This window comes from Odocoileus virginianus, chromosome 16 (genome assembly GCF_023699985.2).
Source record: "Odocoileus virginianus isolate 20LAN1187 ecotype Illinois chromosome 16, Ovbor_1.2, whole genome shotgun sequence".
Lineage (NCBI taxonomy): Eukaryota > Metazoa > Chordata > Mammalia > Artiodactyla > Cervidae > Odocoileus > Odocoileus virginianus.
Window position 1 is genome coordinate 43,782,468 of NC_069689.1, and position 14,141 is coordinate 43,796,608.

Here is a 14,141-nt window from a genome sequence, read left to right on the forward strand (position 1 = left end):
ACTGTCTGTAAATCTTTCCTTGGTCATGTGAGTTGAAAATATCTTCTTCATGTCTGTCCTTTTATGCCTATGACTTTTGTCATGTAGACATTTTATGCATGGCTTTAGCTACATAACAGCCCTTTGCCTTCTGATTTCTGCTTTTTAGGTCTTGTTTTAAAGTGTTTTTAATATTGTAAAATCATAATGGTATTTACTTATATTTTCTTCTGACCCTTTCAAAGTTTTGTTTTCACATTTGTACTGTTTAGAGTTTACTCTGTTTAGAGCTTATTTTTGTGAGTGTAGTTTGAGGTGGGGGTTTTAATTCATTTGTTTCCACTTGGATCAGTTGTTGTCCTGACACCATCAACTGATCAGTGTATCATTTTCTGGTTATATGATATATTAAGAAGAGTCGGGAAATTGAATTTTATGCAGCTTCTCCTAATTTTTAATTGTTGGTGATTGGTTAATTTTCTTTTTTTTACATACTTAGTGGTCCAAACAGAACATTCTTATAGTCTGAATTCTTCTGTGGCCACCAGCTTGCAGCCTCTTAAGTTTAGTGTGAGGCCTCTGGTCCAAAAGATCTGAGATGGGATCCAAGCTCCATCACTCACTGTTTGACCTCAAGTGAGCTGTCCACGTCTTAGGGTCTTAGTTTCTCATGAATGGCATAGAGATAACAAATAGTATTTACCTTACCAAGTGATTGTAAGTATAAAATGAGACATCGAAGGGAAATCTTTAGCATTGTGTCTGGTACACACAGGTTTTATGTTAGTATCATCATATCCTTATCCTCATCCTCACCGTTTATTCCTTCCTGTTCCAGTCGGTTTTTTTTTTTTGGAAGTTAATTACTTTACAATATTGTAGTGGTTTTGCCATACATTAAAATGAATCAGCCATGGGTGTACCTATGTCCCCGCCCTGAACCCACATCCCTTCTCATCCCATCCCTCTGGGTCATCCCAGTGCACCAGCCCTGAGCACCCTGTCTTATACATTGGACTCCAGTTGACTTCTTAAGCAGTAGAGGGTACTTTTTGTGAACATTAAATTGGTAGAACTGGTATCCTTTTACTCATTTATGGAACTTATTGAGAACCTGTTGAATCTACACTAGCCCATGTTGATTATGAAATAGTGTGTAGGTGCTGGCTGAGAGATGCTTAGCATCCCTGCAGACCTAAGATTTGGTCAGATGACTGGACTGCAAGAAGATGGGGCTCATCGTGAAGTAAAGGTATCATGACAGGCTCTAGAGGGGCAGGGGATATGTGCTGGCAGGAGCAGGGAGAATCAGTGGAAGAGAGGACACTTGAATCTCGCCTTTAAAGGACTCACTGGAGTGGAGAGAAACAGGAAAGATGACCCCTGAGGAGCTGACACAATAATCCAAGCTCAAAGGTTCTGGACTTGGGACCAAAAAGAAAGAAACAAATTCCAGAGTCTCTGAGCAGCAGGAAATGGCAGTACTTGATGGTTACTGAGGGTGGGGTAGAAGGAGAGAGAGAGAGGGAGGAGGAGAGAGAATGACCAGGTTTGCAAGCTTTTGAACTTCAAGGGGAGGAAAACTTGAGGAGATTCAGTTTGGGGTGGTGAGTCCTTTGGATGTGGCCTGAGTCTGGGGCAGGTGTGGGCCTGATAGCTGGCCAGCCTTAGTGGAAGGCCACAGCAGAGTTCAAAGGATCACCTGGTCCTGAGGATGAAACATGGGACCATCATCATCACCACAGAGGCAAGATGGAAGTGTGTGAAATTGCTTAAAAGATGAACGTTTGTTTATTCAAACATAGGCCCTGACATGCATGTTTTTCTGTAGTCTGGGGATAGTCTTGAGGTCCAAGGTAGCTGTTCTGATCTGAATGTTTCTGTTCCTCCAGATCTATATGTTGGAACCCTAACCCTCAAGGTGCTGATGGTAGGAGATGAGGATGGAGCCCTCATGGTTGAGATTAGTGCCATGTAAGAGGGACCTCACAGAATTCCCTGCCCCTTTTGTCATATGAGGCCCCAACAGGAAGACTGTGTCTCAAAGACTGTGAGAGCCCTCACCCCCAACCGTGCTGGCACCTTAGTCTCCGATTTCCAGCCTTCAAAACTGTAAGCAGTACGTCTCTGTGGTATTTTGTTACAGCAGCTTGAAGGAACTGAGACAGGAGCCTGAGATATGAGCTGTGTCCATAAGCATAGAGCAGTAAAATGTTGAACCCAAAGGCGAACCATCCACCCCCCGCCACGTCTGGGGGACACTTCCCCCAGCTGGGCGTCTTCCTCGTCTGCTGCCTGCCCTGCCGCAGGCCGGCCTGTTCTCTTTCTCTGTGCTGGGGGCCCACCTGACTTCTCATCAGCATTCCTTTCTAAGAGGCTAGCTTAAATGGGATGCTGTCATTTCTGCCTCCTGTCTGCAGAGGCAGAGCCCCCGCCCCAGGCCTCTTGAGGCTTTCCAGAGTCGGGGCTGGTCTGGTGGATAGACTTTAGCTCACGAGAGCTGAGTCAGCACCCAGATGACGGCCAGCTTTCCGTGTGAGGACCCTCTCTTTAGTCGAGGGGCTGTGGGGTCCTACCTGTGGGCACTGACAGACCTGCATCAGAACCTTCTGTCCAGAGCTGCCCTGGGGCCTGAACGTCCCCCCACCCGGCTTGCCCCAGGACAGAGCACAGCGGGGAAGGGCCCTGGTGCTGCAGACCTTCACCCAGGCCGCACTCACGTTCCACAGTTCATCCCCAAGAGGGTGGTTTTGCTGGGCTCAGCATTTAGCAAGAGACGTGGTTTCTTAATTATCCTGAAAAAGCTTCTCTTTGCTCACCTGGCAAGCATTTCTATGTATGGCCTTGTATTTTATTCTTCTGTACAAATACAGTTATTAGTATGAGAGGAAGGGAAGCTGTTGTCAAGGCTGCTTCAGGCAAGTTTCAAGAACATACCATTGCAAGGGTCCTTGGAAGAATGGGAGACAGTAAAAGAGACTTATAAGGCCACCTCATATGGTCCAAGATATACAGGTAAACAGGTCAAGTCTGGGGATACAGATAAAAGCAAGCCTTGACTCATTAATACCATTTTAATTAACTAATTAATAGTACTATGACTTCATCAACCTAAGACCCTTGAATTCTCTTAAAATAACCTGTCTTCTCTCCCTGTGTTATTGAGGTATCACTGACAAATAAAAATTTAAGATATTTAAAGTGTAACACTTGGTAATTTGTGAAAAGGATTCCCCCCCAACCCATGGAGTTTATTAACATACTTACTTTTGGGGGGCAGCAGGTGAAAACATTTAAGTTCTACTCTTTAAACCAATTTCGATTATATCATACAGTCTTATCAACTGTAGTCACCAGGTTATATGTTAGCTCCTGGGACAAGACAAAGTATCATCTGAACTGGCCAGTAATCCTGACCAGTTTCCGATCATTAAATCAGGTCCATACTCTCCTTTTTCACTTGTGTGAGCACCTCTTCTATTTTTCAAATTCACATGAAAACAAGCATATCTAGGTGTGCTGCTCAGTGAGTATTTGAAAAGTGAGCGCTCGGTGTGGCTGGAACCCAGGTCTGGTGATCGGAGAGTGCCAGCCCCTGGGCAGACTCGCTTTTGCCCCTTGGCGTCCCCTCCCTCTGGGGAAGCCACTTCCGTCACGTGGTACGTTTGTATAACGTGGGCATCTGTGTACCTGCCCTCTGGCAAGCACTCCCTCAGCCAGTTGGAGGCCCTGCCCTGGGCGCTGCCCCAGGGAGTCCTCTCCCCCCAGCTCCCAGCCACCACACCTTCATCTAGCTCCGATGTGGTGGTCTTGCCTCACGCCCTGCCTGCCGCTGCTCTCACACATTTAGTTCAGACAGGACTTTTGAGGGAGATTAGGACTCAGGGTGCATTTGGCCATGAGCAGGCTAGATCAGGAGTCTGCCCTCTTCCCAGTAGCACTTGAATTTCTGCAGGGAACACTTCACATCCACTCTTAGGTACTCCTTTGGGATATCTGGCCCTGTGGAAGCCTTGGTTGTCTCATTTTCCACATCCCACAGGACTGAGATGTTTTTAAGGAAAGCATATCTTGACCCCTGCCCCCTAAACCCCAACTTTCCCTAGGGAGAGAGAAGGCATCCTCAACCCCAGGGAAGGGAAGCATGATGGTGAGAAAGGAGGGTGGAGGAGTCTCAAAGCTGTGGAAGGAGGACTGCTAAAGGTCCCTGGAATTATTAACAAAAACAGATGCTAAATGGTGAGGTTGGTGAGCCAATGGGAATGTAGTAAAACTCCTAAAATCCACCAGGGTTCCTTACTACAGGAGCATGGGCATCTACCTCACACCGCCGCCTTTCAGGAGTATTGTCTGGTGGTGGCTGCCCAGAACCGCATCCAGGCACACTCGTGTGTGCCCACGCACAAACCCACACGCGTCCATGTGCACACCCAGGAGAGCTTGCCGAGGTGCAGACACCAAGCAGGCTTGGCAGAGTCTGTTTCTCTCTGTGGTGCTCGGGGAGCACACACAAGGCTTTGGAGGCCTTTGAAATGAAGCTTAAAGGCCTGCATCCCTGCTGCACTCACAGTGCTGCCGGCAGACTCCTGCCAGCGGAGCCAGCCGTGGCCAGGGCGTCCAGAAATGTGACCGAAGGTGAGAGTGAGGAGGGCGTGGTTCTGTGGGGGCGGGGAGGGTCCTCTGCTGTGACCGGTGACCCCGAGCAGGGGGCTGAGGCTGCATGGGGGAGCAGGGGACCCAGAGCCAGCTCCATCTGCAGTCTCCATTGTCTGTTCTCCCGGGAGCCCAGACCTGGACACAGGGCACCGGGACGATCGTCCCTTAGAGACCCCAGCGCCCACCTGTCAGGCCCTGAGCTTGACTTTTAAATGTCTGCTCACCTTTCCACCTGCCTCCCTGTCTTCTTGCTGGAATGGTGTTCTTGGGACTGTTTCCCATGGCCTGCAGTCCTTTGGTTCATCTTCGGATCTTGTGCCTAGCCTGATGCTGTAACATTCAGGCAGTCAGGAAACACTGCACGAAGTATTTGTCGAAATGAGAGAGTCTCAGGATCTCGGCACAGACCTCCTTCCTTTGATGTCCTGAGGTGAACTTTCTGGGGCCCTTCTGGTGGGGGTCTGGGCCTAAGGCAGAAGCCCCTGAGCCTCTGTGCTCCCTCCGAGGAGAGGCCCCTTGAGCGTTTGGAGGAGCCCTGTCTGCTCCCTGGGGATCCTCTTCCCAGACACAAGCGCCGTCTCGCTGGAGCACAGGAAGCCTGCACGGCGTCTCCGCGCAACTGGCTCAAGCTGGCTGTGGCTGTGGAACGTCAGCAGTTATTTCTCTTCCCTCCTCATCTCCCAGTAGGTTTCGGTTTCCACAGAGTGCAGCAAACCTTTTGGATAAATTTTTCAGTTCCAGTTTGTGAACCTGGGGAGAATTGACTTTTCCATTTACACTTCACTCTCTTATCTTGTGGGAGTCTCGGCTCTAGCCCAGCAACCCTCGAGTCCTCTGGGGGTCTTGCTGTGTGCCTCCCTCAGTAGGGGTGGCGTCTCTTCCTAAAGCCCTAGATCCTGGACGTGCCCGGGACACCCAGACTGAGGGCATGTTTGTCCTAAGCCGGGGTGTGACCCAGCGCACGTTGTCTTTCCTGGTTCTGACCGTAATCAAGAGACACACACGCACACACACACCCTGCCCATGCACACACACACACACCCGCCCATACACACACACACACCCATGCACACACACACACCTGCCCATGTACACACACACACACACACACACCCGCCCATGCACACACACACACCCATGCACACACACACCCTGCCCATGCACACACACACATACACACCTGCCCATGCACACACACACACACACCCGCCCATGCACACACACACACCTGCCCATGTACACACACATACACACACACACACACACCCGCCCATGGACACATACACACCCATGCACACACACACCCGCCCATGCACACACACACACCCATGCACACACACACCCTGCCCATGCACACACACACACCCGCCCATGCACACACACACACACCCGCCCATGTGTGCACGTGCACACACACACACACCCGCCCATGCACACACACACACACCCATGCACACACACACACCTGCCCATGTACACACACATACACACACACACACCCGTCCATGCACACACACACCCATGCACACACACACCCTGCCCATGCACACACACACACACCCGCCCATGCACACACACACACACCTGCCCATGTGTGCACGTGTGCACACACACACACCCGCCCATGCACACACACACACACCCATGCACACACACACACCTGCCCATGTACACACACATACACACACACACCCGCCCATGCACACACACACACCCATGCACACACACACCCTGCCCATGCACACACACACACACCCGCCCATGTACACACACACACACACCCGCCCATGCACACACACACACCCATGCACACACACAACCGCCCATGTACACACACACACACACACCTGCCCATGCACACACACACCCATGCACACACACACCCGCCCATGTACACACACACACACACCCGCCCATGCACACACACACACACCCATGCACACACACACCCGCCCATGCACACCCACCCACCCATGCACACACACACACACACACCCTGCCCATGCACACACACACACACCCGCCCATGTGTGCACATGCACACAGACACACACACCCCGCCCATGCACACACAAAGCACAGCTCACGTGGATTTGACATGGCCACACGAGCTAGCCTGTGGCACAGAGGCTGCTGGGACGGTCCCACTTAGCAGGAAGCCATAATGTAGGCAGCGCAGCTGGACAGCTTCCTTGGGGAGGTGTCAGCATGCTCCCTGCTTGGCTGGGAATGCCTCCTCTCCCCACCTCACTCCCAGCCCCCACCCAGAGATTCTCCTTTGTGGGAGGAGTGGGCCCCCAGGAGACCATGTCTGCATTGGTAAACACACTGGCGTGGGATTTTTTTATCCCCACTCATGCTTTTAGTGTTACATCTGAGAAGGCTTTGCCTTCCTCTCTGATCAGAGATTTACTTCTGCTTTCTTCTGGGAGATTTATCGCTTTAGCTGTTACATTTAGGTCTGCAATCCGTTTGGAGTTCATTTTTGTATATGATCGAAGGAAGGGGTTCTGACATTGGGTATCTATTTGTCTCAGCACCATCTGTTGAAAAGGACTCTTCTTTCCTCCATTGGATGGTCTTGGCACCTTTGTCAAAAGTCAGTTGACTGTAAATGTGAAGATTTATTTCTGGATTCTCAGTTCTGTTCAGTTGATCTGAATGTCTATGTATGTAGCACACTGCTTTGATTACTCTAACTTGGTACTGTTTCAAAATCAGGCATGTGAGCCCTTCATACTTTGTCTGGTTACTGCTTCATTTGACCTTTGTGAACTGCTGGGTTTTTAGTTCATCAGAGCTTCCAGGTTAGATAGATGTTTGGCATGGACAGTTTTGTATTGCATTGGCAACTTCTGCAGTGCTCATGTTTGAGGGAACCAGTGCCGCTTTTTAAGCCATTGCCTCCCACTCCCATCCATGGTGTAGGGATAAAGACCTTATTAACTCATCTTCCTTCCACTGTGACTGACCCAAGGGACCCAGAAGAGCAGGGAGATGGGGATTCCTACTTGTGGGGGAATTGCTAAGACAAGGCTGAGTCTGGGAGGGGCTGTCCTGCTGTGCCCCCTGGGACATGGGGGCCCTGCACCAGGGCAGAAAGCCATGGGCAAGGCCGGGCTGGAAAGCAGTGTCCCTCAGTCCAAAGCGGTTCCCTCTCCTGCCCTTGCCACCTCTCCAGACACTTACCATGAACCTTCTTTCCCGATTTATTAGAAGCTATGCCTGTTCTTCAGCATATATGGGGCTCTGTCCACTTTGTGCAGAACCCTTTAGGGGGGTCAGTGACTTACAATGACCCTGTGAACCACTGATCTCAGAGATTACAGAGAAGGGCCTGAGTCAGTTAATCGAATAGTAGAGTTAGGAAATATAAGCAGCATATATAGGAAATGTAAATGAAAAGTGATTTTCCTTACTACAACTGATAAGGACTTCATTGTGCCTGATAAAAGACATGGTTTTGGAGAATGCAGCCAATTTTCCTCATTCATAGAGTCTGCATTTGTTAATTCACCTACTCGTTAAAATTTATTTGAAACTCCCAAATCGGTACTTGCAGTACTTCTGTGGTCATTTGCAGATACATGGAGAATGGTGAAATACTTGAGTCACCCCACAGGCATGTTCCCAGGAGAGGTCAGACAAGGCCATGTTGTGTTTTCCTTTCTCGTTGCAGCTCCCATGCTGTGAGCAAGTGTCCTTTCTGAGGTCTCTCTGGCACCTTGTTGTTCGCATTTTTCTGCTTTTAGTGGTGATTTTGCTGTTTCAAGTGGCCTCCAAGGATAGTGCTGAAGTGCTGATTAGTGTTTCAGGTTGCCACATGCCTTGCAAGGAAAACACTAGATGAACTTCATTCAGCCTTGAGTTACAGACTGCTGGCACTGAGTTCAGTGTTGATGAATCAATGATACGTATTGAATAGGTGTCTTTAAGCAGAAACACACATAGAACAAAGTTATGTGTCAGTTGACAAAATGTGATCAGAGGCTCACAGGAACCAAACCCTGTATTTCCCCTAGGACCAGTTGTTCTCTATTCCAGAATTCAGGGTTCAGAGCTTCCCTTTAGAATCCAAGTACCATGAGTAATAAGAATAGACCATAGTTACTTTTCATCAGTCACATCCTGGGTTCTAAGACATTTGTTCCTAATGCCGTTCACAAATTAACATCATACCTCCAACCACTTAGTGAGTTTCCAAGAGCACAAGGACCTGTTGACAAGCCTGAGCATGAAACTCAATCTCTACTGCTGTGATTGCCGAGAGAATAGATGTAAATTGCGACCTCATAATTGGCAGCGTGGTATGCCAGGGATAATCATGATGGTGTTGATTCCTGGAGCGGCTGTTGGGAGAAAGTTGACCATCTCTCTTAGAGGCAGAGCCCAAGAAGGTCTGAGTAATGGGCAACAGGGCCAGCAGCTGTAAACTGTTTACAGAGACAATTTGCTGGATAAACCAGAGTTTATACAATTGGGTGTTGTTTACTCTTTAAATCTAGAAAAGATCATATGGTCAACTCTAAGTCTAAGAATTATGTGCTTACACCACACAGTTTTCCACTGAAAAAGAAACTAAACCATCTCACCCAATTTGCTCCTCAAGCTTGTGCTCCTACCAAGAAAAGGAATGGAAAAGAGTGTGTCCACACTGAGTTGATTTGCCTGAGAAACTGGGTTGGGAGGCTCTTGTCGATGTGATCTGCTTTGTGATGAACGAGATACACTTCTCCAGGCATCAGAAAAACACTTTACAGCCCTTCATCTGTAACTCCAGGATTTCAGACTTTCCAAAATGTATGTTGCTTTTCCTAATCTGTGCCAAGGCTTTCATAGAAATGGAGTGAGTTGCCCTTAGGATACAAGCACACACTAAATTATGTGTTGACTGTAAACTTCCTTCATATCTACTGCCTTCAGGGCTGTACACTCAGAATCAAAATCTGTATAGTTTTTCTTGTTGTTGGTTTGTTAGTCTGTCACCTCTGCCTGTTGTATGTCACCTTGAATAAATGAAATATAACCAATACCTTTAATTTTCATAGTGAGTACATATTCATTGTACTAGGTTTAAGCCAAAAGGAAAAAAATGTAAATATCTGTAATGATTTAACCATGTCCTAGAGGTAACTCTACTACTGTTAATATGACCGCATATATCCCTCAAGTCTTTTCATCTTTAGGATTAAAGAATTTAGACTCGAACATGTGAAACCTTTACTGTATCCCACCCACATTTCAGCATAAGTGCACATTAAGATTTATGAAAATCTTTTAAATCCTTCAAGCTTATCGTTGTTGCTGGTGATCAAAACTTTGGTGTGGGGTGCCCAGGGTTTGCCTGGGGGGGGGGGGGGGTTGTGGGTGCTGGAGAAAGAGAGCCCTGCATTTGTACCCAAGTCTGAGCCCTGACCAGCCACGTAATTGGATGCTGAACCTTCACTTCCCTGCCGGTAAAGTGGGGCCAGTAACACCTTCCAAATAAGGGAGGACCATGCATGCAGAGCTGAACTAGCCTGTGAGGAGAACCCTAATAAATGCCAGTTGCCTTTCTGCTTCGCTTTTGTGCCAAGGAGCTCTGCAAACATGTGGAATTGATGTTAAGATTTCAAAACTAAGTTCGACTCTGATTTCTCTGGTGGAGAATTTTAAATCGTGGAAGGCCGAAACCATTGAAAGCACCACTCTGGGGTCTGAGAAATCCTTGCTGTCTGTGGGGAATTCCAGTTCCACAAGAAGGTCCCTCTGCTTCCACAGTTTCAGCATGGGCATTAGCAAAACTTATGTTTACAGACTTCATTTTTTAGTTTAAAAAACAAAGTCAATGCTGAGAATACTGGGTTTCCCTCGTTTCTTGACAAGTGCTGAGGTGGGATCCAGTGGGGTTTTCAAGCTGGTGCCTTTGTGGAGGTAACAGGGTGTCTCCCTGTCTCCATCACAGCCTACTGTCTACACTGCTGTTCCCAGGAAACATGGAACAGTGGGGGGCTGTGTTTACCCCACAGCTCCCAGCTTAATTACCATCTGTTCCCTACAGAGCTTTTATAGCAACCTGAGCTTCTCTCCAGGCTTTGGTTTTCGAGTTCTAAGCATTTCCCCCGGCATTGCTTATAAACTTGCAAGTTCCAGTGCTCCATTTTTGGGCTGTTTTTGTTGAGGTGTTTTGCCTTGCTTGGTTTTATGACCAGGCAGTTCACAATTGGAATAAATCACTAAAAACACTAGACCTTAATCCACCATTGTCTGGGAGCATCTCTTATAAACCAAGGCTTCATTTTCTAGTTTTAAAAAAAAGTCATTTGCACCTTGGACAAACTAAAATGCAATTATTGAGAGGCCTTCCCCTTAGTTGTTCCCCAGCCTTGTGTGTTGCCCAGAGTGGAAGTTCACAATGCCCCATTCTGGTGCTGAGTGCAGGCAGGGCCGGGGCGTGCTTCTGTGGTATTTGAAGTCTGCTGGTTCAGCGGGCGGTCCCAGGACAGCAAGCTCAGCACAGCTGGCCCTGGATGTCTGTCTTTCCCCTTCACCAGACGACTCCTTGGGGCGAGCAAGTCTGATTGTTTCCGATTGATTCACTGACCCGGGAGGCTGGGCAGACCAGGAATATGTTGGAGTGTGTGCGTGTGTGTGGCATGCGGATGCCGTCAGTGCTGTGTGGAAGCTTTCCTCCCCGCTCACTGCCGGACTTTTTGCAGCAGCCCACAAAGCATTTTTAAAACAAAACCAGAGTAATGACCTTGAAGGCACCGCAAAGGCAGATCGTGTCCTTTCTGGTTGTCATTTTCTTCCTTCCCGTAGTCTGCATTAAGATGCCCGCATGCAGAAAACACATCTTGAGGCCAAAGAGCATTTCCTTTCTTTTCTTTTCTTATGGAAAACAAAACAAAAACTTCAACCCTGGCCAAGCATGTTTCCAAATAAAAGCAGGTGTGTGCTCTGGTGCCTGGCTCCTGTGCTGAGCTGGTCTGCCCCTCACGGGGGTCGTGATGGGGCCCTGTGTGTGCCGGAGGTCTGCCCCGGCTTAGTCTTGATGTCAACAAACAGGATGTAGGTTTAGTTCTTCAGGAGTGGGGAGGGAGGTTCATTTTTAATTACTAAATCCCCCTACTTACTGTCTCTGCCGGCTCCTTCCCGCCCTGGCCCCTGTGCCTGCAGGGCCGCCCTTCACTCCCAAGACTCCTTGAGCACTTTGAGGGAGCCACATGTGGCCACAGCCCTCCCCAGGGGCGGGCTGGCGGGCAGAGGCCCTGGTCACCAGCACCACCGGCCCGTGCACGCCTGGCTGCAGCCACTGCCCGCTCCACACCCCTGTGAGCCCACAGCGAGGGCCACACTGGGCCCGCCCAGGCCTGTGACCCGCTGACCCACCCCAAGCCCCCAGCCCCTCATTCGTGTCATAGGATACAGTGGGGAGTCAGCCGCCACCAGCACTCAAGTCCCGTCCCAGGCCCCGTGCTGAGGGTCCTTGGATGGGACCACAGGGATGCCCTTCCGAGGATCAGAGCTGCAGGAGTGTGCAGAGCCACCACAGGTGGTGTCACCCCGGAGACGAGCAGCCATGCACGGCTGATGCCCGTGACCTACAGCGGTGCCCAGTCCATCCAAGGCCCTCTCCTTTTCCTGGGCCTCTGTAGCAGAACAGCTTTGCTCCCCTGGAACACCCCCATCGCCCCCACAGGCCGCCCCCTCCATCCTCTGTCCTCACCCCATCACCCACCACAGGCCGACCCCCTCCCATCCTCTGTCCTCACCCCATCGCCCACCACAGGCCGACCCCCTCCCATCCTCTGTCCTCACCCCATCTCCCCACAGGGCGGCTCCCTCCCATCCTCTGTCCTCACCCCATCTCCCCACAGGCCGCCCCCTCCGTCCTCTGTCCTCACCCCATCGCCCCCACAGGCCGACCCCCTCCCATCCTCTGTCCTCAGCCCCTTACTCACAGCGTCCTCCTGAGTCTGGTTCCCCTAGTCACACTGCCGCAGTCTTCCCGTCTCAGGGCAGGTCCTGGGGTTCCTCACGTGTGTGCGGGATGAGCCATCAGACCGCGGGATCTGTCTTCCCAGATGGCCTCCCGGCCCTTACTCTTCTGGTGTCTTTCACTCCTCCCAGGACCCGGTCTCTTCCTTCGAGGGGCTCCTGAGACATTTTCCTGAACCTTCCCACTGTCCTTGGCCTGCTCTGAGTGAGCCCTGGCCCTGGTCTGGCTCACCCTCTGAGAGCGTTAACCCTGGAGGGGCTGGGCCTGGGGCTAGGGACGTGGAGGCCCGGGGCACAGAGTCTAAAGGGGCCTGCTCACCCCCTCAGGGTGCTGTCCTTGAACCTTGCATGCTGGGCATCTCGCCTTGCTGGCCTCGCCTGACCCTGGCCCTGGATGCTGACGTTGGCTGTCTCAGCCTCCAGCTCCACGTGCCAGTCCAGGGGACCTTGGGAAAGTTACCTTTCCTCTCTGAACTGCAGTTTCCCTGTTGCCTCCATCCTGGCTAATGAGGACTTTGTTAGAAAAGATGTGCCAGCTGCTCAGCCTGATAACGTGTTAAATGCTCGAGAGATGCTTGTGGTGGTTATTATTATCATGAGACAAATACAGAAGCATCCCACACCGACCAGCCAGTCACCATGAGCTCTGGAGAGACAGGCCCAGTCCCATGGTCATCCTCGCCCCCGCTTGCCCCTCTCGATGGTGTGTGATGTTGACCGTGTGGATTTGCCCTGCGAGGTCAGAACCTCGCATGTTCTGAAGAGGATGTGTTTTGTGTCTCTGCTGCAGGAATTGCTTACTTAGGAGGTGTGTGCAGTGCTAAGAGGAAATGTGTGCTTGCCGAAGACAATGGCCTCAATTTGGCCTTTACCATCGCTCATGAGCTGGGCCACAAGTAAGTATCAGACTCTGGATTGTTCTGCCTCTTTAAATGCTTTTCTGAATACATATTATTTTCACTCAGATTCTGGAAGTTCCAAAACAGTGCTACTGGGCGCCTTTGCTTCCTCTTGAGTAGGGACCTAGGCAAGCCCGAGTCCCAGCCCTTCAGGGAATCCAGGAGATCACTGAACAGACTGTCTCTGAGAGTAGAAATGCTCATTTGAGGTTGGTCTGTTCTTGAAGCACACGCTGTAAAAGGAAGAGGTCTTAGTGTTGTCGTGAGTTGCATCCCCTTTCCCAGATCAGCACGATTTTGATTCACTCTAAATATATTCAGATAGTGGGATTATCTTCGTGCAGTTGAATTTTTTTTTTTTTTAGCCAGTTTCAAACAAAGTCCAACTTTCTGAAAGTAGATCGTCAGTATCTTAAAGAATCATCAGTTACGCCCTTTGTCCATTGGCAATTCTCCCCTTGAGGAAGAAAGAACCACAGAACCCTAGAGCCCAAAGACAGTGTGGACAGAATCTGAGGCTGCCTGCTGGTGTTTCAGATGAGGAGACAGCAGGGCGGGGGTTGAGAGGCTGGCCCAGGCTGAGATCACTTGCAGGGAGCCTCGGGGCAGGAGGCCAGCTGACTCTCA

General features: G+C 50.1%; 1 protein-coding gene across 2 annotated transcripts in view; it reads left to right on the top strand.

Moving 5' to 3' along the window:
• ADAMTS17 (ADAM metallopeptidase with thrombospondin type 1 motif 17) overlaps window positions 1–14,141 on the top strand; it is a 398,742-nt gene that overhangs the window by 163,613 nt on the left and 220,988 nt on the right. For both annotated transcript variants that reach the window (XM_070478143.1, XM_070478144.1), the window contains exon 8: window positions 13,406–13,511. In XM_070478143.1, the coding sequence (XP_070334244.1) occupies window positions 13,406–13,511 (106 nt within the window). The remainder of the gene's footprint in view (window positions 1–13,405; window positions 13,512–14,141) is intronic.